General features: G+C 48.9%; 1 protein-coding gene across 12 annotated transcripts in view; it reads right to left on the reverse strand.

Moving 5' to 3' along the window:
- CADPS (calcium dependent secretion activator) overlaps nucleotides 1-22,953 on the reverse strand; it is a 422,307-nt gene that overhangs the window by 296,297 nt on the left and 103,057 nt on the right. For all 12 annotated transcript variants that reach the window (XM_075938476.1, XM_075938477.1, XM_075938474.1 and 9 more), the window contains one exon: nucleotides 11,504-11,836. In XM_075938476.1, the coding sequence (XP_075794591.1) occupies nucleotides 11,504-11,836 (333 nt within the window). The remainder of the gene's footprint in view (nucleotides 1-11,503; nucleotides 11,837-22,953) is intronic.

The raw sequence follows: 22,953 nt of genomic DNA on the forward strand, positions 1-22,953 counted from the left end.
CTCTAGCCAAACATTTCTCCAGAGCTCAGTTTTATTCTCCCACACCTCACTTCCCTCAGTCCTTTATTCTCAAGCTGAGGTGTCTGCTGAGAAAAGCCACTCCGCGTCTCCCTGGTCTGCTGGGGGGGGGGGGGGGGGGGGGGAGGAACACTAGCTTCGCGTCTCCCTGGTCTGCTGGGGGAGGGGGGGACGCTAGCTTCGCGTCTCCCTGGTCTGCTGGGGGGAAGCAGCTAGTGCGGGGTTGCCTCACCCCGTTTATAAGCAGGGATCCGATGTAAATCGGATCCATGTAACCCGGGGACTGCCTGTAGTAGAAGAATGGAAGTATGCAAATGATAACAGATAACTGGAGTCCTGAGTCACAATCAAAAGATTAATCTAATAGTGATTTGCAATTATCTGTCCCACTTCCCCGTGTGCTTCCCATTCACTGGTTTTCTTGGACTTTCAATTTATATGTGAGGTTGGTAAATATATACAGAGATACAGAATGGGAAACGACTGTCTAGGAAGGAGTACAGCAGAAAGGGATTCAGGGTCATAGTGGACCACAAGCTAAACATGAGTCAACAGCGTGACACTGTTGCAAAAAAAGCAAACATGATTCTGGAATCCGAGAACAGAAGCGTTGTGAACAAGACACGAGAAGTCATTCTTTTGCTACTCTGTGCTGATTAGGCCTCAGTTGGAGTAGTATTGTGTCCAGTTCTAGGCACCACATTTCAAGAAAGATGTAGAGAAATTGGAGTAGGTCCAGAAAAGAACAACAAAGGTGATTCTAGATCATAGGTCTAGAAAACATGACCTATGAGGGAAGTCTGAAAGAACTGGGCTTATTTAGTTTTGAAAAGAGAAGACTGAGAGGGGACATGGTAGCAAAGTTGTCAAGTGTCTAAAAGGGTGTTACAAGGGGAAGGGAGAAAAATTGTTCTCCTTGGCCTCTGATGATAGGACAAGAAGCAATGGGCTTGAATTGCAGAAAGGGAGGTTTAGGTTGGACATTAAGAAAAACTTCCTAACTGTCAGGGTGGTTAAACACAGGAATAAATTGCCTAGAGAGGTTGTAGAATCTCCATCTGGAGCTATTTAAGAGCATGTTAGACAGACACCTGTCAGGGATGATCTAGACGGTGCTTGGTCCTGTAAAGACAGGGGACTGGACTTGATGATCTCTCAAGGTCTCTCCCAGTTCTAGGATTCTATGATACTATACCTGTTTTACAGATGGGAAAACCAAGGCAAAGATTAACACAACTTGATGTTTAGAAATGCCAAGGACAAAGCTATCATAGAAGTCAGTGGGAGCCATGCCTCAGAAAAATTAGACTGCCACGGCCACATTTTCAAAATTGGTAAACCTTCAAAGGGAACACCGCAATAGGGGTTAAAGCCAGTTGACAATCTGCCCCTTAACTGCAAAAATCACAGAAGAATTTTAAGAGAAAAACCTAAAATTAAACCCAAGTCTCCTGGCTCTGAGTTCTGCGCCTGGCACGCAAGACCATCCCTTACTCTCAAAACAATGTTGTTCACATCCCTTACTCTCAAAACAATATAGATATCAACATCTTTCTCACATCCAGGCACACAGGCAATGACACAATTCCTCCAAAGGAGCCCAGGTGTTTTAGTCTTAGGCTGCCTGTGGAAGAAGCCGTCTCTGCAGGAAAGCATGTGAATATGCAAACCTATTATACTGCGCTACTTTGAAAATTTCCCATCAGAAAGCTGTTCGAGAATTCCATCCATCATCATCTCATTGGAATATAATTTCATCTCTTTTGTTTCCTCAAAACCTTTCCAATCACATCAATCTCGTTTATTTTGGTTACATTATGGATACTCCTAGAACACTGCTTGGGGTTATAGTATTAAAAATAAAAAACCTCTTTAGAAATAATCCTTCCTTTACATAACCATATTCTCTACAAAAGAATGAAAATATGCTTGTCGTGACATAATTAACAGCAGGTCACTGTAAGGCAGCTGGCTAACCTGTGGCAAAAAACAGACTCCTAGTGGCATATATATATAGAGCTCCTACCAGAATCTGCACTTACTAGGTGAAATCTGGACTCTACCAAAGTCAGCGGGAATGTTGACATGGATGTAATTGGGGTCAGGATTCCATCGCTCTGTTTGATCCAGCCTTACCCCTGCCTGGGATTTGCCTTCCTTGTTACACAGCAACGAAAGCACAAACCTGCACCTCCACATCCTCCCAAAGCTTAGCTAAGCTTAAATATTCTCTGCGGAGGCTCCCTTCACCCCAGTCTTCGTTAGCACTGAGTAAAGAGTCATGTCCACTTCCTTCATGTCCCGGTAGAGCTAGAGAGAGACCGGTTGTAAGGCTCAGCCAGTACGACGTAATCAGCATTTCCTCCCACAGCTCCAACACGGAACAGACCACCTCTGCCATACTGCCTCTGTGTAGCTGAAAGCGTCCATTAGCATTAGCCTGTTTTGGGCCCGAATATTTATCTTCCTGACTGTGCGACATCTCCACAGGCTGGTTACCCCGCCACACACATACACCCTAAAGACACAAATCCAGAGAGGGGCGGATTTTCAGGCCCACCTGCACACTCACAAACACCTGCACTCACTGGCCACGGAGCCTCCAGCACAAAACCCATTTGCGAAAGGCAAGTTCCTGTGCGCTCCAGCATCCGTGTCCACTGCCCAGGCATCCAGGTGCCAGGGCTGGGAACACCCAGGCGAACTCAAGGCAACACAATGAGTGTTGTAGGCCTCAAGAGCTTTGTGTAGGGTTGCCAGATGGTTTAACCAAAAAAACGAACCCCCCCCCCCAAAAAAAAACACAAGGGGGGGGGGGAAGAGAGGAAGGAAAAAGGACCCCAAGAATTGTTAAGCAAAAAAATAACAAAAAATAAAAAACCCAGCCCTTTTAAGAAATGCTTTTGAGACTGTTTGGCCCTAACAAGCTGCCGTCGGTTGCCTGCCATCTTGCCTCCCTGCGCCAGGCTGGACAGCTCCCCTGAGGAACCCCGTAAGCACCTGGGATTTTCGCCTCCTGGCCGGGAAAAAAAAATCATCAGGAAATACCAGATATTTTATGTGTCCAGTATTTTCTGAATTTTTTTTACCAAACAGGAGGTGAAAATGCCAAACTGTTTGGTTCAATACAGGACACCTGGCAACCCTACCTGTGTATCAACCGAAACTGAAGGCCCCGAGTAGATTCGCAGCCCTAGAGAAGGCCCTAACCACGACAGAAGTGCTGCAGCTGCACAGTGCATTAGGAACAGGCAGTGGAGGCCTCAGTCAAAGGATGCTCCGTCCAAGGGCTCTCTTCACTGCAGCAGGGTAGGGTTGGTGAGGGGAGGAAGAGTGAGCTGGCATTCCGGAGCTATGGCTGTGCTGTTCGTTACACAGTGGGAATCCACAAGAGCAGAACTGGGTGGGAGAGGAAAAATGCACCGTGTCCGCAACAGGCCTCTTCATGCCTCGCAGTCATCAGCCACAGCCCAGCTGCCAAAAACATGGAGCAAACGACAGGGTTATGGCAGAGCAAGGCATTGGCTCCAGCACTTGCAATCGACGTTAGAAGGATCAGTTGCGTTACCCCCAACATGCGCGTTGCCAGGGCACCAGCCAATGTTTGCTTTAGAGGAAAACAGCCAGGTAAGTGATCTGAAAGATCCCTTGGCCTCCAACACATTGGTGGGCTGTGGTAACATTCAGCTTTTTATGCACATTTGAAGCACAAAGGAAAAACAGCCTGCAACACTCATCGTTAAAAGACACACCCCAGCGACAGTGCCTGAGTTTTACCTTCCTTTTGTTTCAGAATGACAGAGGCCAAGCCTTCAGCCCTGCACTGAGACACCAAGTTCCTGACAGAGCACCCTTTCAACGGGATGGTCTGCAAAAATATTTTAAAATTGTTCTACAAATGGCTTATTCTGTGGACTTTCCTACTCTCCCACTGATGTTTATAAAGGTTGTTCTACAAGGGGAAAATAGATAAAAGCTCCACGGAGTCAGAGGGCATGCGGACATCAGACCTGCATGAGCGGGACTTACGTGATTATAGAGGAAAGACACTGAAATGGACTATAAAGGAAGGGCTTTCGAATGCATAAAGGAAACGTCAAGGAGGAAATGTGTGCTCACCTCAGCGCTGTCCTTCAGTTACAGTAACATGAGCTATTGAAACAACCGCAGGTACATTATAATTGCCAGATTGGATCAGACCTCTGGTCTACCTAATCCAGTATTTCATTTCTGACAGTGGACAGAACTAGCTGCTGCAGAAGGAGGAACAAGAAACCTGGCAGACAAGGAGTAACATGACCCCTCGTTAGATCTCTTCTCAATCCCTAATTGTCAGTAATAATAGAGATGTAGCCATGTTAGTCTGGTCTTGCTGAAACAAAATACAGGACTATGCAGCACGTTAAAGACTAACAAGATGGTTTATTAGGTGATGAGCTTTCGTGGGCCAGACTCACTTCCGCAGATCAAATTGTGGAAGAAAATTGGCATGGCCATATATACCAAAGGGATACAATCAAAAAAAGTGAACACACATAAAATTGACAAATCAGATTTTAGAACAGAGGGGGAGTGAGCGGGGGAGGTTAGTGTCTATGAGATAATGATATTAGGGCTGATAATTGGGGAAGCTATCTTTGTAATGGGTAAGGTAGTTAGCATCTCTGTTAACGCCCATTCGTAAAGTGTCAAATTTAAGCATGAATGACAGTTCTGAGGTTTCTCTTTGTAGTCTGGTGTTGTCTTAAACTGAAGCAGGTGGTTTAAGATCTCTTCCAAAACTTGTTAGCATTAAATTATAAAAATTCTATGGGTTTGCACCCTATCCAGAGATGTTCAAATCCTTTCACAAATTTTGCTACATCTTTGGCCTCAATAGCGTCTTGGGGGGATGAATTCCACAATCCCACACTGTGTGGGGAAAAATGTATTTCCTTGTATGAGTTTTTGAAATCACCATCTTTTAATATTCTCCCATGTCCCCCCGTTCTTGTGTCAGGCGTCACGCATGAGGTTTTCAGACAGAAACGTAATTGCAGAGGTGGGAACGTCCCTTAAGACTCCAGTGTTTGTACTGTATGATCCGATGGATTTATTGTCCCCTCAGGATTTTCTTTTACAGGCTGTATGCTGCATTCTACACGGCCCGATGCAATGGGAATCACAAAGGGATATACTCGGAGGAACATAACGCCAGCTCGCTCAGCTACCATTCATAACTTTGCAAGCTCGGTGCATGAATCAAAGGGAGAAGAGATTGCTAAATGCTCACTGGAAACCACGTTATTTCACTTAAGCAAAAAATAAATAAATAATGCAGACAGAAGCAAGAATTCATACAAGTGCGTCTTAGATTAGCAATAACAGGTACCATACATTAACAGAAAAAGAAAATGGATTTCCATACCTCCTGAAATGGGGTGAAGGAAGGCAACATTACCTAGTCGCTAATCTTGGGCTAGAAACTAAGAGAATGGGGTTCTATCTTGGGGTCTGCCTTTGTTTGCTGACCCCTGGCAAATCATTTAACCACCTTGTGACTCAGTTTCTCCATCTGTAAGATGGGACAGTTATACTTAACTATCCCGCTAAAGCGCATCAAGACAGACAGAGGAAAGATGTGAGCAAAGCACAACAGTTTAGACTGATTATTCCATGCCTCGGAAAAGAGAGTGATAAAACTGAGCCTATTTGTCAACAGGAAAATTATTTCCTTGGTTCTTCCAAGGACACATCAGGGGGAATATCTGTTTTCATAATGAGGCTCTGGCACCGAGTGTGAGGATTTCCTGATGCATTAGGACTCTGTTCCAAGAGCGTCGGACACACTGGCACCAACTCTTTAATGCTAATACCTAATTCTAGAGTCTGAATTCCACAATTAATTTTATCAGGATGGATACTAAAGAAAGAGCTCAGACTCGTACAGAGTAGCTTCTAAGGCAGGGGTGGGCAATACTTTTTGATGGGGGTACTCTAAGATTTTTGTAAGTAGTCAAGGGTCACACTTTTCTAGGCATGGGGTACAGAGTCTGGGATGGAGGTTGGGTGCAGAAGGGAGCTCTGAGGAGGGGATTAGGATGCAGGAGGGGATGTGGGGCCTGAGAGGGAGTTTGGCTGACATGTGACATGGGGGATGTGACATGGGGGAGGAGCTTGGGGAGCAGGGTCCAGGAGGGGGTATGGCCTGGAAGAAAAATGTAGGATGTGGTGTAGTGTCTGGGAGGAAATTGTGACCTGGGGTGAGGGGGAGAAGAGGAGTGCAGAGGGCTTGGGTAGTGACCTGGGGTGGGGGGGAGAAGAGGGGTGCAGAGGGCTTGGGTAGTGACCTGGGACAGGAGGAAGGTGATCTGGGGCAGGGAGGAGAGTATGGGGTGAGGCACATGGCCCCAGAAGACAGCTGCTTTGCGTGGCCTGGGGCTGTGGCAGGCAGGGAGCCTGCCTGAGCATCTTGGCAGGCTGCAGACCGGATCCAAAGGCTTGGAAGGCCAGATCCGCTCCCAGACTGTATTTTGCCCTTGTCCTAAGACCTTGTCTATACTACCACAGGCTGTCAACCCAAGTTACACAACTTCAGCTACGTGAATAACACAGTGGAAGGCGACACACTTAGGTCTGCTCACCATGGCATCTTCAAAGCAGTAAGTCGACAGTTGATGCTCTCCCATTGACTCCATCTACTCTTCTCATTTTCATGGAGTACCAGAGTCAACGGGAGAGCACGTGGCTGTCGATTTAGTGCATCTATACTAGGTTTGATAAATTGACCCGCACTGGAACAATTACTGCTGGGGGGACCAAGGGGCCAGGCTGGTATCAGGATATTAGACACACAAGGTGGGTGAGGCAGAAGAGGAGTTCTGTGTAAACTCAACCCCCCCCCCCAAAGAAGATGGTCTGATAAGAATATATTCTCTTGCCCACCTTGTGTCTCTAATTAGTGGCACTATACTGACAGTTCTGAAAAGACTAAAGACATTCAGATAGCCAACCAAGACAACACAGTTTTCTAATACCAATGCCTATGCATCAGCTAAGCTCAAGTCAAAATAGTTCCCAAGTCTATCGTGCATTATTTAAACCCCATGTGAAAGCTGCTCTGTTACCTCTATGTACAACATTAACGTGTCGCTTTTATTTAGCTTGATCAGCTACAGAGCAAACCCTGCAACTGTAGCGGCATTACATAGCTGCCAAACCTCTTTAGACAGTCAGACTCTGCTGTGGCATCCAAGAGCAGGAGCTGTCCAAATTCAGTATCCACTCCAGGCTCCTGCACGATTAGTTATGCACACATGTGCAACGTGAGCCGTCTGTACTCCCATCGGAGGGTTACTGTTTTTTCAGCACATCCAGGAAAAGGCTAGTCCAACAGTGGCAGGCATACCCATTTTTAAAAACCTAATAGGAATGTGCCGTAAATACAAGCTCTGTTATACTATTTTATCAACAGGAAACAGTCAATAGATGCCTCAATCAGGCTACTTAGAGGGGAAAAAAATAGAAAAGTGATACCTTAAAATTAACATTACTGAGATGAGAGTGTCCGATCATGCTAATCCAATCCATTAGTGTGAATCAGTTCCAGTCATAGTCAGCGTTGGTATAGCTTTGTTAGCAAACAAATGCACGGTGCTTAGACACTAGGATTGAAACAATGCAGCCCGATGGCATCAAATTAGCAATTTATCTACAAATGGGCCGACTGCACTAAAGCACACAGAAAACGCGCAATGGTGCAAATATCACTCCAAAGCTTGAGCTTGAGCTACAGAAAACAAGAAGCCAACGCAGGAGATGAAAGGGGAAGAAGGGAAAATACAAATCATCTCCAGCTCCATTGAGAACAGCGCCAGGACAAGCTTCACCTGGCAAATTACAATGAAAACCATCCGAGTTCAGATTTGGGGGCACCGCCCTTTCCATCTGCACATCCTGAACTTCACAGAGACACTCCTGAAATAGCTCAGCCATTTCCGGCTAGGGCCAATGCTGCAAGCGTGGAAGTTTTCAAGGGGAGATTGAGACACGGTGCCCTCCCTTTGAATAGCTACGATGGTGACACAGTGCAACACACGGCAAAGTAACCGATCGGAGCAGTCACATGCTGAAGGACCAAAATATGCCTCTCTCAAAAGCCTAGCGGCAACTTTGCTCCTTCAGTGAGGTTACAAAGCAGGGAGGAAAACCAGCCCGGCGTAATAGTCTTTCCTCCGTGCAGTAAAACGAAAAGGAGACTGCAGGGACTGTTGTATGCAAGGCAGGGACTCGGATAGCCATTTGCACTTGGTATAGAGTTGGCTCCGCCATCTCCTGACCCTGATCGGCAACACCGTCACACCCCATGGGCGATCTTTGACCAGGGACCCCTGGGCACGATGGAAGGGCCACTTATGCTATGGTGTATGTGGTACATCGGGAAAGGGGGAGTTTGGAGGATGAGGTGTGGGCAGGAACTGGGCGGCTGGTGCAAATGGAGATGCGTACATCTCTGTGGCTGTTGCCATGCAGGGTGAGTAGGAGGAAGGGTGAGTAACCTCCATGTCTCAGTTCAAGGCACCGCCTGCCCAGCTGAAGCTTGGTTTAGGGCTGCAGCATCCGCACACATCCAAGGCCCTGGCTGGCAGGTGGCTACAACAGAGCTCTGGGGTCTGGCTGCCGTAGCAGAAGGCAAGCCGTTTGATGACCCTACGGCTAGTTGACTCCACTGACAGCGCCCAGGGTCTGGAGGTCAGTTGCGTGCCGTTTGGCTGTAGAATGCGCCACCCTATGTTTTGGCCTAACCACGGGTGCACTGAATGCCTGCATTTGCGTGGCCACCTGATCATCCTGCACGGCAGATTTTTAAGCCAATCTCAGGATTTTGGGGGCTGGCGGAAGGAAGGACTCAAGACTGGCCACAATAACTTCAGACAGTTTAGCTGTGCTGTGGAAGCATTTGAGTAAAGCCGCTCCTATGGAAACCCAGATTTGGGCATGACCTTGGTAGTGTCACACCTCAGTCCAGCTGGAGCAGGGATCTTTGCTCAAATGTCACTTTTGCACTCTAGGAAATGCTGCTTTTTCCAGTCTCCTAGCAGGTGGGAACAGGCCAGCACTGCTGTCTCACAAGTAGTTTTCTGCTCCATCAATCCAGAGCAAGCGTTTGTTCCTAAACAATATCCAGGGATTACCCAGAGACAGCCAGCAGCTAGCATGAGCAAAATACAGATTAATGAAAACAAATGCTCAACTGCCTGCTTGGGCAACCCAACTTTATGCTGAAGTCACCTGGAAAATAACTCCCTTTCCAATGTCAGTGGGTGGACACTGTGGGACAAAGCGGAACCATTGTTCAGAGATATCTGAGAACACGACTGCTGGGTAATTCAGTTTGCCTCCCAACTACTGGTCGACCCAAGAAACTATTTTCCTCAAGAAATGTGTCTTCTGAATGCATGGAGTAACTATGGCGTCATACTCACAGACCCACACAGAGGTTAGGAACTGATGATACCCATAGAAACAAAGAATCCAGAGCCCATCCTTAGAGGTCCTATCACCGCGAAAGTAATCATTTTCTGGAGCATTTCTTGCTCCTTGAGACAACCACAAGACTAATCAGAAAACCACACATCATTTGTGCCATTTTTTCAACTTCAGAGGCACATACTAACATGTCCTCCAGTGGCTACCGCAGCATAGTGTAATTTGTGACCAGAAGCACGTCTGTACCCAAAGAAAGTCGACCCAGTCTTGTCTAGTTACATATTTATGGCCCTGTAGGACTGCGGAGTACACCCTGAGCCAGGATATGCTTTGAGTTGGCCTGACCATTTGCTACTTCAGTCCTCCTTTGGTATGATCGCTGACAAGAAGCCACATTATTAACCAGAGTTGCAATGCTCATTAGACTCCTTTTCACTGTGACTCTCTCCGTTTTCACCTTTCCTCCCTTCTCGCTCTCTCGCTCTCTCAGACGGAGATGAAAAGGGGGGGGGGGAAGAGAATTAATTTAGTCAGGAGGGGAAACCACAGCACAGAAAATAAATAGTCTTGAAAACGGAAATGTAAAAAATTGCAAATGCGGGCAGGAGATTGGGCAGCAGAGCTGGCTCCAGTGATCAGCTGAATTAGGAGAATAGAAAAGGATACAAAATTCATCTTTACTGGGCACAAATTATCAAAACGAGGGAAGAAAGACAAAAAAATCATTTTGTTCTCAATACTGTGGGATAGCGAAGATCGGAGCCTTCCTTGGAAATAGCCCGGAGGGTATTTTTACTCTGTAGTGAGCGTTCTACAGGTCCCTGAAGTGTCCATGGAAGGCTAAGTCTTCCCTGCCCAACAGAGGGAGGAACGAGGCAATAACCAATATGCGGTAGCTATCCTGCTGCGGAACGCCAGTGGAGAGGAGGCAACGGTCTTGTTTTGCACCAAGTAGCTTGGGGAGGACAGCACGGCACCTTGCTTGTGGCTGACCTCACCTCCTTACCTCATGATCCATATGCCGGAAGCCTTGTCACCACTAGGATTTTAGAGCAGGACAGGGAACTGGGGTTCGTTAGCCTGCCGTAAGCACTCGCCTCTAATAGTGGTGAAGGCAAAGCTGCACTACAATGCTGCACGTTGGTACAGACCAAGGAGATGCAGTTACAAGTTGGAGGGATGTCAGCGAAGCTTCCAACAATGGTCAGTGAACCTCAAATGGTCCTGGATTCTAAGACCAGGTGGGAGTACTGTGATCAGCCAGCCTGGTCTCTGGGAATACACTGGCCAGAGACCGGCCTCCAATCATTTCTAGAGCAGTCTCGCACAGAGCGGCTTGAGGTCAAATGTAAAGCCTAATCTTCCCATTTAGCTCCTCTTACTCTTACTCTAGCTCCTCTTACTCACAGGCAGAAGGGCTGAGAAAGGGGGAAGATGGCATGAAAGCTCACAGAACGGCCTGCCCAGCCTGGGGTACCACAAGTATCACACCAACAGGCGGGATCAAACCTGGGACCTCTGGAGCTTCATGCACGAGCCTCTTCCGCGTGAACTACAAGCCAGCTGGCTCTCGGCTGAGGCTGTAGAGCGGGCTCATTTTCTCTCTCTCTGTAAGAGGTCTCAGTGTCACTAGATGGGACCGCAACCCACCCCCGGTAGGTGTGTGGGTTATACCAGCAGCAAGGAATAGGTAGTGAATCCGGTCTCCCTTATCTCATGGATGGTCCTACCGGGGTCAGGCATGAGTTACAGTAGTAGGATTTGGCCATTGCTTAGCCTCATTTGCTTCACCACAGTGCACAGGTTACAGAAAATCCAGCAAAATCGCAACAAGCAAAGGTGAGTAAAACGTTCATCCACTTGGGCATCTGAAATTCCAAGAGGAATACTATTTCTGGCAGGATGCGCTGACGTCCGGTTCCCCTCCTACCAACAAGCTGGCTGTATAAAGGCAAAGATAATGACAGCAAAATGGCACAGGCTATACCATCAATGACTAGACACCTCTCCCCCTTACCTGACATGCGTTGTACAGCAGCTGATGCTCAAACTTCTTGATCCCCAAGATGTTCTGGAACATTTCATACAGCTGCTCCTTGCTGAGGATCAGCTCGGAGGCAGCACTAGCGGTCATCCTGGCCTGCTGTTTACGGGGATCCTCCTCACCGCGGTAAATGGCATCGAATTTGGCCATCCAGGAGCTGAGAACCGTCTCCTTGCTGAGGCCGTCGATCTCGGGCAGGCTGCGCACCCTCTTCTCAATGTGCTTCTTGAAAACTTCTCGGGAGTCGTTGGCAGAGCAACCCCCGCTCTGCACCATGCGGGCCACACGGTCACTTTTCAGGAACACCTGCAAGGAGAGAGAGGTGGGGGGAGAAAGTGACTCTCTCTGCAGTCGCCGGTTACCGTCAAGCGGCATTAAAACCATGTTAATCTATATGAAGTACCGCTGGCCCCGCAAACCTAACTCGTTTGTGCAATATTTTCCAGTTTGCAGCACTGCTAGACTAGAAAGGTCACGCTTGGACTTTGAGATGTGGGGAAGCCAGACCACTTGGATGTAATCAGGACTTCACCGAAGGTCATGGGCATGTTGCACCAAACACATAAATAACGCCCAGAAAGCAGGGACGTATTTTAGTTCTAGCTACTGTTGGCACACACGAGCTATTGTGTCCCTTCAATCATCCAACCACAGTCTGCAGTCAGCGTGAACCTGGACTCACGCCACTGAAGTCCGTGGAGTCAGGCTGTTTACACCAGTCTAACAAGCTACCAGTCATCTGGCACGTCACAATGAGAGCTGCTCGAGTTTGGAATGTTAGAACAATGCCGGGGGCACATATCTGCTGGCAGGAGAAGCAGTCAAAAGGTGAAGGATACAATTTCACTATTGCACGACTGAAATTTATCACTTAGCTAGATCCTAGCCCTATAGGCCAGATCCCTCAGCTGGTGTAAGACAGGCAGTCCACGGAGCAATGCTGATCTACACCAGCTGATCTACGTGGTGTTTGCATGTGCATACATCTTAACACATCTTTGCTTTCTCCCTGGACTTGAATCTCCTACTCTGGGTTCACACAGATGGAAAAAGCTGCCCTCAAACCCAAGTATGGTCCTTGCAATTTCACTCCTTTAACCATTAAGTATTTTAATTTAATGTTAATGCCTGGCGGTAACCTAAGAACACCACACAGTGGCTGAATGCTCAGTGGGGGGGAGGGAGAATGCCATTACCTCTGCAGAAACAGAGATACTGCGCCCTGAGCAAGAACACCGGCCTCCCATCCATCAGTAGAACATCAGCATGCAAGCTGGGCCCCAAACTCCCCTCGCCCCAGAACAGAAAGCACCCAACAGGCTGCACACAGCAGGCAACAGTGATCAGACATAATCCTTGTTTAATTTAAAGAAATGCCTCCAACGCTAGGAGGCTACTTCCAAGCTGGCCACTTGGTTAAATCCATAACACTCAGCAAGGGCTAACAGCATAGCTGTAACGGTTTCACATCTCTCGTGGTTCACGGTGGGCTTTATTTTTTCTGGGTGAGCACACAGAGGCAGGCAAACGAATTATATTTGGTGCTGTGATGGTCACTACATTAAAAATAAAAATCTCTCTTCATGCTATTCCATTCCTAAGCACCTCCAACAGCACAGCCCGCTGGCCCCACAGATATGGGGAAGTCTAAAGGAGGAAGGAGGAAGAATCTTCTCTGGAGAGATAAATGCTCCTACAGATCCCGCCCATGGGGCAAAGCAATACATTTCTATCTTTGAAGGCGTGTGGGGTAATGGCATTCACCCCAGAGTGGTGCCCGACCTGAAAAATTGCTGGAGACTCTCACTAACAGATGACTGAGCTGGAATAGACAGCTCTGAAATCTCTGCGGCTTTGGCCTGATTGCCAACCTCGCTCCCTGAATTTGGCCATAGGTCCACACCCTGCACAACATTTCATTCAACACGCCGTCCAGGCTCTCTCTGGTTCAGGTTTTTAAATAGCTGCAGATTGGAATGATCTCTGGTTTACTTGCAGTATGCTGTTCAGCCATTCGCTCCCTTGTTGGCTGTACAAGAATTCCACAGTCGAGGGGAGACAAAGCTGCAACTCAAGCTGGGCAGAAGTCTAGATTCTATAATAAATCCAGTGTGGTCGAAGGTAGACTATGATTCCATACGTCATGACACCAGCTTACCCTTGAGTCTGAAGGAAGCGGCAGAGACTCACACTAGGCTATTGAACTGAAGCAGACCTCAGCAGACTGTCCTGCTGAGATGGAAACAGAAGGAGGATTCTGCAAGTTGGAGCTGAATTATTTGAACACAAGGCAGCTTTGCTTAAAGAATGCCTTTTCAAATAACGCATTGCAAAGAGTCTCCGAAAGCTCTCGTGTGCTGAGATTCTCTCTCTCCTACTCAGACCATAAGCAACATTGCTGACCTTCTAGCTGGACCAAAGAGAGAAAGAAAGCAAAAGACAGGGATAAAGTATAGCATCTTGGTAACCCAATGGCCAACTCGGAGACATCTCATATCATAAAGCAATAAAAGAAAGAAGTAGCATATACTACAGCCGTAGTAAGAAAAGGGCATTCCTGTTGTCACTCCGTGAGCAGCACGTGATCCTCCATTGCGTGTGTGTGTGTGCGCGCGCACACATGCACCTAGACCATAGCCCTGACCCTACTAGCCCCCTCCGTTAGAAGCCTTTGCTCCATCCCTGACACCACACAACCCCGAAGCTCCCCACACCCAGGCCTTCTCACTCCTCACCATGGTCCCCCCCACACTCACGTGCCCACCTCATCACCCTCTCCCCTTTCTTCCACCCCCTGCCACCTGTGCCTCTTCACCCTGGCCCACCCGCTGGCCAGCTGAACCAGCCTGCCACGCAGGTGCCTCTCTGCTCCCTCCCCCAGCTCCTCTGCCCACCTGCCCGCTCTCTGGCTCCCATGTGGGCGAAGCAGGGCGGGGGGAAAAGGAAGAGGATGAGCAGGAGCAGGAGTTTGGTGTGGAGCGTGGGTGGCAACGAAGGTGACAGGCAGGAGAAAGCCTCTCTTGGCTTCTTATCCCCACCACCTGTGAGGCTATTACCATGGAGGATGTTAGGGTGGAAAGAGAACAGGCCAGGTAACAGGTGGGAATATTCTCCCTGTTACAAGAAAGGGTTCTAGCCCCCGATTTTAGTTTAGAACTCATTGATCGGAGACTGTAAAAGGCACATAATAGATTCATTTTATGTCAATCGCAGTTGATTTGTAGGATTAGAAAAATATAACGTTGACCAGTATGTACAGGAACGGCATGGCAGGCATAAGACATGGGATCTCGGGGCAGCGTGGCCCACGAGCTTTATACGAGGCCTCAGGGTGACCCTGTCGCACAAAAAGCCAAGGTGATTCTGGGCTAGATGAACAGGAATGTTGGAAGCAGGGCTAGATGAACAGGAATGTTGGAAGCAGGGCTAGATGAACAGGAATGTTGGAAGCAGGACCCGTGAAGTCATTTTCTGCAAGCAGAAGGGTGCGCCTGGGCACGCTCAATAATTGAAGACCTCAGGGATGGCCTGAGGACACGACAGGTTTTTATACCACTTCATGGTGTTCAGAGCATGCCCAGCTGGCTGCCGGTCTCGGAGGTATGACAGGGAAGGGGGATGGGCTGCAGTTATGAAGAGCAGGGTGGTTTTTGGGGGTGTGCATGGGAGAGGGAGAGTCAAAGAACCTGCTGCCTCCTTACACACATGCTGAGCACAGCCTGGCTCTGGTCCCAGAGTTACCCATGGCCAGGGCATGGTCACAAACCTTTGGCCAATGGAAAGAGGCAAACAGCAGCAGCAGGCCGAAAGGGGACTTGGAAATCCATCCTCTCTTGTTCCTGAAATGGCACCGATTCGGCTCTGAAAGCTCAACCCTGCGACTTTCACTTACGCAGCCGGCCTGTGAGCGATAAGACCATGGATCTGGTGGTGTGTCCCCTAAGGGCGGGGACAGCGAAGGGAGTCACTGCATGGCCTTCTTCTCGCTGGTGAAGGGAGGTTACAGCCATTGCTTACTCCAGTTAACACAGGGACAGCTTTACGCGCACCTCAGAGCAAGGGGAATGAAATGCCACTTAGCAAAGCGGCATTTTGAGAGGTCTGCTTTGGCTAGCACAGCTTGGTGATCAGTTGGTCCAGGCAGGGGGTAGCCCATAAACGACCTGCACATCATAGAACTGGAAGGGACCTCGAGAGGTCATCAAGTCCACCCCCCGCCCTCACGGCAGGACCAAGCACCGTCTAGACCATCCTTCATAGAAGTCTAACCTGCTCTTAAATATCTCCAGAGATGGAGATTCCACAACCTTCCTAGGCAATTTATTCCAGTGTTTAACCACCCTGACCATTAGGGTCTGTCTACGCTGCATTCCTCTTTCGAGAGAGGAATGCAAATGCAGCCGAGCAAAGTTGCAAATGAAGCACAGATTTGAATTTCCTGTGCTTCATTTGCATAATGGCATCCGGGCACTTTTTTGCAATACCCTATTAAAAAAAAAAATCCGTCTACATGGGGTTATTTAAAAAAAAAAAAAAAAACCTTCTTTTGATATTACTCTTACTCCTTAAAAAATGAGGTTAAAAAACCACAACAACCCTTCTTTCGAAATAATCCTTAAAGTAACCCCGTCTAGACTATGTGGGTTTTTTTGTGAAATAGGGTATTTTGAAAAAGTGCCCAGGAGCCATTATGCAAATGAAGCATGGGAAATTCAAATCCGCACTTCACTTGCAATTTCACTGGCTGCATTTGCATTCCTCTCTGGAAAGAGGAATGCAGTGTAGACATACCCTTAGGAAGTTTTTCAGAAAAGGATGAATGCAGGGAAGAAAGCTGGAGAGATAGGGGAGCTGCTGATACAGCTGCAGCGGGAAATCAGTTTGCCAGGGAGACACTGCGTCTTCTTTTAGAAAATAAGCTTTGATCTCAGCAGGCTTCGGGTTGTCCCGTGTGAGTATGGCCGGGCGAGAACTATCGTTGCAGAGTTCCCACGGGTGCACGTGGGTCAGTATTGATTAAAAAGAAAAGCAAACACTTCTTTCACTATGCAAGTCAGCTATTCCTGTGGCCGGGTCTGGCCACAAACCCTCGCCCCTGCATGGATCAGTTATAATGCTCAGTCCACAGCTGAGCAGGTAACAGGGAAGTGGCAGGAAGAAAACGAAGGCTGTCATTTTCCTAATGCATTACAGGTCATCGGTATCCCAGCAGTGCCACAGAACACCCCTGCAACCAACTCCTGGGTAAAATGGCTAGCAAGTCTGACATGCATCCAGGCTTTTCGGTTTCCTGGTTCACTGTGGAAAAAGGTTTAACAGGAGTAAGAGCTGGTGTAATCCAGTGGCTGGATGTCTACATGGCAGCAGCTGTGCATGGTCATCGTTACAGGTTGAGAATCCCATTGGTGTCCAGGGAACAGCCAGGCCAGAACGGCTCTCCCTGGTGCGTGAAGAAGGGCTTTTCCTGAGGGGACACAGCAGTGAGATGCACTTGAAGCAAGGCAGCCGAGCTCAGAATCATAGAATCCTAGGGCTGGAAGAGACCTCACAAGGGCATCAAGTCCAGCCCCCTGCCCAAGGCAGGGCCAATCCCAACTCAATCAGCCCAGCCAGGGCTTTGTCAAGCCAAGATGTAAAAACCTCTAGGGATGGAGATTCCACCCCCTCCCTAGGGAACCCATCTCAGTGCATCCCCCCCTCGTAGGGAAACAGTTGTTCCTAATATCCAACCTAGACCTTCCCAATGTAACTGGAGACCATTGCTCCTCGTTCTGCCATCTCTCACCACTGAGAACAGCCTCTCTCCATGGCTATGTCTACAATGGTGCAATCTTGCGCCAGAGATATGCAAATGAGGCTAAGCGTGGAATATCACCGCGCCTCATTTGCATATTTAATGAGCCATCATTTTTGCGGAAGCGGCTCTTGCACCAGAAGGTGCTGTCTACCCTGCCCCTTCTTGCACAAGAAAAACCCTCTTGCGCAATGCCGTTATTCCTGAAAATAATCAGCGTAGCGGCATTGCCAAGACAGTTTTTCTTGCGCAAGAAGGGGCAGTGTAGACAGCACCTTCTGGCGCAAGAGCCTCTTCCGCAAAAATGGTGGCTCATTAGATATGCAAATGAGGCTCAGCAATATTCCATGATTAGCCTCATTTGCATATCTCTGGCACAAGATCGCACCAGTGCAGACATAGCCCATCCTCTTTGGAACCTCCCATCAGGAAGTTGACTGCTGCCATCAAATCCCCCCTCACTCATCTCTTCTGTCGACTGAATCAGCCCACATCCCTCAGCCTCTCCTCAGATGTCATGTGCTCCAGCCCCCTCATCATTGTGGTTGCCCTCTGCTGGACCCTCTCCACTGCGTCCACGTCCTTTCTATAGTGGGGGGCCCAGAACTGGAGGCTACACTCCAGATGTGGCCTCACCAGAGCCGAATAAAGGTGGATAATCACTTTTCTAGACCTGCTGGCAATGTTCCTCCTAATGCACCCTAATATGCCATTAGCCTTCTTGGCTACAAGGGCACACTGTTGACTCATCTCCAGCTTCTCATCCACTGCAATCCCCAGGTCCTTTTCTGCCGAACTGCTACTTAGCCAGTCGGTCCCCAGCCTGTCACAATGCTTGGGATTCTTCTTGCTGGGGTAGTGGCAGCATGAACAAGGTGAATGAGCTTTGATCTTCCGTTCCACTGGAGGACCCTTGCCAGGAAAAAAAACACTTTCCGACAGACCTTTTGTAACTTGCCCCATTTGCTGCCACTGGAAACATTTTGACCCAAGACTCCCACAAACAGGAGAAAGGCCGAGCAAGTCTTGCAAGAAGTCCGATCTCTGCTCTATCGCCCCAAGGGGCTTGTCCTCCCTGCCACGGAGACTGACGTTGCGGCGGTTGGAAGAGCAGTTGCTGGCCTGCCAAGGCCTCCTTGAAGGCGATGCCGGTGTTAAACGCTCAGCTGATGCTCTTGGCACAGTAACAGCAGCTGCAGTCCAAGGAGAAGCAGCAGCTGGTGCCACCTAGCCAGGCAACGCTCCCCAGAGGGCCATGTGGAACTAACCCAACGGGTAGCACTTCCCATTGGAGCTCCCCCCCGGCACAAGCAGCCTGCCTGCTGCATCGCCCCATGGGAGGAGCCAATGTCCATCTCCCTCGGGGGCTGCCTCGCTTTGCTGATGTGCGTGGGGGAGGAAGGCTGGAAGCCCTTCTTTCCTCGCTTCTTTTGGGTGGCTTGCTCCCGAAGGCGGGCTGGCCGCAGACCAGGGCTGGAGGGAGCTTCCCTCCCACACCTTGGGACCCGGCCTCGCCCTGGGGGCACACTGGGTATTCCAGTACAACCTGGGAACCAGGAAGGAGTTTGGTGCTTTGTGGATTTGGGGTCTGTACTACCCCACTCACTGCTAAGAGTCGGGCCCACGAGCCTGGAACTTAATCCAATCAGGGAGGCAGCGTGGTCCAGAGATGTGGGGTTTGTGATTGCTGAATGATCACAGGCCACTCAGTCCCTCTGGGCCTCAGTTTCCCCACTGGTAAAACAGGGCTGCAGTGACCCTAAGGGTGAGCTGCTGTTCTTGTCCCTAGTGTCATCTCTGAACAGACCCCATCTAAAGAGCAGCATAAGTGAAAAAGGGAAAGCAATGAAGTGGGGAGGGCAGGCAGAGAATTTCCACCATTTGTGGCGTATGTTGAGAAAGCAGGTTTGTTTCCAGGCAGTTTCGGCTTTGCTGTTCAAATCCGTTTCGGTTTTGCTGTTCAAATCCGTTTCGGTAAGACGCATTGCTGATCATACAGAGTCTCCACCCCATGTCCCAGTGAGGAGGAAAGCACCCAGAGCCACATGGCAGACGCCTGGCTCTTCCATCACAGTGAAAGAGATCCGTTATTGCTCAAAAGGCCCCAGACTGCCCTAGAGCATAAACAGCAATTACATTTTTAATTAAGTTTCAGATTTTTAATGCAAGGCAGTGAACACGATTTGGCATTTGAGACACCTCAGAAGTGCTGTTTCACGGAGGAGTGTTAAAGATCTGGGTGTTCTAAGTTTAGGGCGCTCTTACTTTATACACAGCTAGAAGTTTTACCCGGCGTTGCTCAGGTCCTTAACTCACATAAGTTTTGTTTGTTAGGGTTAGCGTTAGGGTTAGGGTTGGGGGGGGGGAGGGAAGGTGTTAGGCGTTCAGTAATGCAGGATACCCTGGAGAGAGGGGGCTAGGAAGCCTCATGTGGGGTCGGAAGTGACAGCCCAAGGGACGGGGTGCTCTCGGGTAATGATTAATTGTTCCCTGGTGAGTATCACCCTTAATGGTTGATGCTTACCAAGTAACTGGTGAACCGTTCACATCTCTACAGAGGACAATTCCAGCCCTCTCTCACTGCTGCAGCTTGGGGCCCAGTGAGAAGCACCTCTCCATGGTTTCTGCACCAGCCATAGCCGGGGGAGGGGTGCATGTCCCCTGGCTGGGGGACAGACAGACACAGAAACAGACAAACTCTCTGAAATATATAGGGGGACAGCTGCCCCTTTCTCCACCCCTGCTGGTCCAATGGGATTATAGCAGTCTCAGTACCCGTCTCTGGCCCCTTGCTGCCCCCGTGGTCATTCTGCAGTATAACTGTCCCTCCTATTAGACCCCTCCCTTTCCATTGTATGAGAAAATCAAATTCCAGGCACATCCCATTGTCTTGGCACAGCTAATCTTTACCTTACTTTAAGTTATGATAAGAGGACACTGCACACTAGATTTGGTGGTCTTAGATTTTAGCATTTGTGAGTCCGTTTTAATCAAGAACTCCTCCTAGATCTAAAATATACAGTAAGATCATCTTCACATTGACCCTTGGCGACAGTGACAATTTGGATAAAAGCTTAATTGAGAGGTAGCCACTCCCTTTACTTATGACAACCCAGACCTCCAAAAGATGGTGCCTAACTACCTCTGAAGATGTGGGCCTAGCTGTCTTTTTCAAATACCATTCAACACAGTCTAGTTTTGTATATTAAGTAGGTGCCTGTCAACTTCCAAGCAAAGAATAACCCAGCCATCCAGGGTATTTTAGGATCCAGCTCCAATGCAGCTTGAATATTAAGAGTGCATTTTGTACACGTCTGTCAAATTCCATTGTATTCCAGTCAATGGCTTAACAAGCTATATTAAGGGGTGGAAACTGCATTCAAAGGATTGAATTCTATTTTCTGCTGTACTCTCCAAAGCCCAGTTAACAAAAATATAGCAAGTAGGTTTGACAGTGAATGGAAAGTGACATGTATCATTCGATTAGAATTCTTCTTTACATGCTTCATAAGTTTTCAATGTAGCCTTCCTAAATTCTTTACTGTCAGCGAGTGTTGTGTTGCTCAATTAGTGGTTTGATAAACACATCCTGCATTTAAAGCAGGGGTTGGGGAACCTTTTTTGGGTTGGGGGCTACAGAGTCACTGAAAAAAATCAGTTGGGGGCTTCACAAAAAGTGAGAAGCAAAACAAAACAAAAACTCCCCACATTCCCCGCACACACCAGGAACCAGGAAGGGATGTGTGTGTGTCCAGGCTAGTACATTTTGTGAGCCCCCCTAGGCCCTGAGGTGGGGCCAAAAATGAGGGGTTCAGTGTTGGGAGGGAGGGAGAGTGCAGCAGCAAGCTGAAGTGGGGGGAGTCGAGGGGGGAGGTAGGGTGCAGGAGTGCAGGGGGATACAGCAGCAGGCGGGGGTGGGAGCCTGTAGGGCCTGGGAAACAGGAAGCATTTATGAGGTGCAGCTCCCCAGGGACATATATGGTTCCATGTCCCCCGCCGCTCCCAGGCACCACCCCTCACTGCTCCGATTGGCCATGATTATGGCCAATCGGAGCGGAAGGGGAAAAGCCTTCAGGCAGCACTTTGCTGTGCTGCCATTTTTCCAGGGGGTGGGGTGGGGTTGGGGGGGGAAGAATAGGAGTAGGCAGAGCTGCTTCTTCCCCCACCAGGCAGAGACTGTGGGTCAGAGCTGGCGCTAGCTTGCCTGACTCAATTGTACATGGGGCACAGATCACAGCTGGAGGATTCTCTGCATCTTGGGGTCTTCAAAGTATTTGAAGGCTTCAATATCTGAGATATAGGTGAGAGGATTATTCTAGGAGGGGTGGGTGAGATTCTGTGGCCTGCACTGTGCAGGGGGTCAGACTAGATGATCATAATGGTCCCTTCTGACCTTAAAGTCTATGGGTATGTCTATGGGTATGTCTATGGGTATAGTTCGAACTAGCGGGGTAATGTATGCATACCGAACGTGCAAATGAAGCCCGGGATTTGAATTTCCCGGGCTTCATTTGCATAAGCCGGCCGGCGCCATTTTTAAATGCCGGCTTGTTCGAACCCCGTGCCGCGCGGCTACACGAGGTGTACAGATAGTTCGGAATAGCTTGCTAGTTCGAACTATCTAGCCCGTGCCGCGTGTAGCCGCGCAGCACGGGGTTCGAACAAGCCGGCATTTAAAAATGGCGCCGGCCGGCTTATGCAAATGAAGCCCGGGAAATTCAAATCCCGGGCTTCATTTGCACGTTCGGTATGCATACATTACCCCGCTAGTTTGAACTAGCGGGGTAGTGTAGACATACCCTATAAGACTCCAGTCCACAAGACTTGGGAGTCCCTGCACCCCACAACGGAGAGCCTGAGGGCTGGAGTGCCAGTTCCAGCTCCCTGCTGCTGGTGGAGGGAGCCCTGAACCTGGGGAGCTGGATCCAGGCAAGCTGGGGGCCAGATCTGGTCCCTAGGCCAGAGGTTCCCCACCCCTGAGGATTGACTTATGTGCTGGATCTCCCTCACCTGCGGTTTCTGGACCCCCGGTCACCGTCCCAGCATGCCTACTTGCCTTTACATTTCTGCAAATCTTGGCCAAACCCTGAGTAAAGTGGAGTAAAAAACCCCGGAATTCCTACCTCACAGGGAATTTTGCTGTTTCAACCTTTGTTTTCACCCTAATTTGGGATGGGAACAAAACCCAAAATACTGAATTTTTTTTCCTACCACAAAATTCCGAAAAACCGCAGCTTGGAGATGTTGAAACAGTTGCAAACCAGTTTGACTTTCAACGGCATCCTCCACAGGTACCACAGAGCCTCCCGTGAATTGTCGTTTGGATGCCTGGCGGTCTCATTCAGCCCTCTGGGCTGAACTCGCTGGCCACACCCTGTGAAGAACCGCACCTCTCATGATGTACCTGGCTCGTTCAGACGGGAAACTGCGTTGTCTCAGGGAAGATGTAACCTGGCCAAGGCACCTGACTCGGAGGAAAGACTCAAGGGCCATTCAGTACCTGAGCTACCACTCCCAGGGGACACCATGGCTACCTAAGCAGATGCAGTTCAGTATCAAACTAACCTAAAACAAAAAACTCGGCTTCCATTTTTACTGACAAAGTCAAAGGGAGTTGGCAAAAGTGACT

This window comes from Pelodiscus sinensis, chromosome 11, assembly GCF_049634645.1.
Source record: "Pelodiscus sinensis isolate JC-2024 chromosome 11, ASM4963464v1, whole genome shotgun sequence".
NCBI classification, from domain to species: domain Eukaryota; kingdom Metazoa; phylum Chordata; order Testudines; family Trionychidae; genus Pelodiscus; species Pelodiscus sinensis.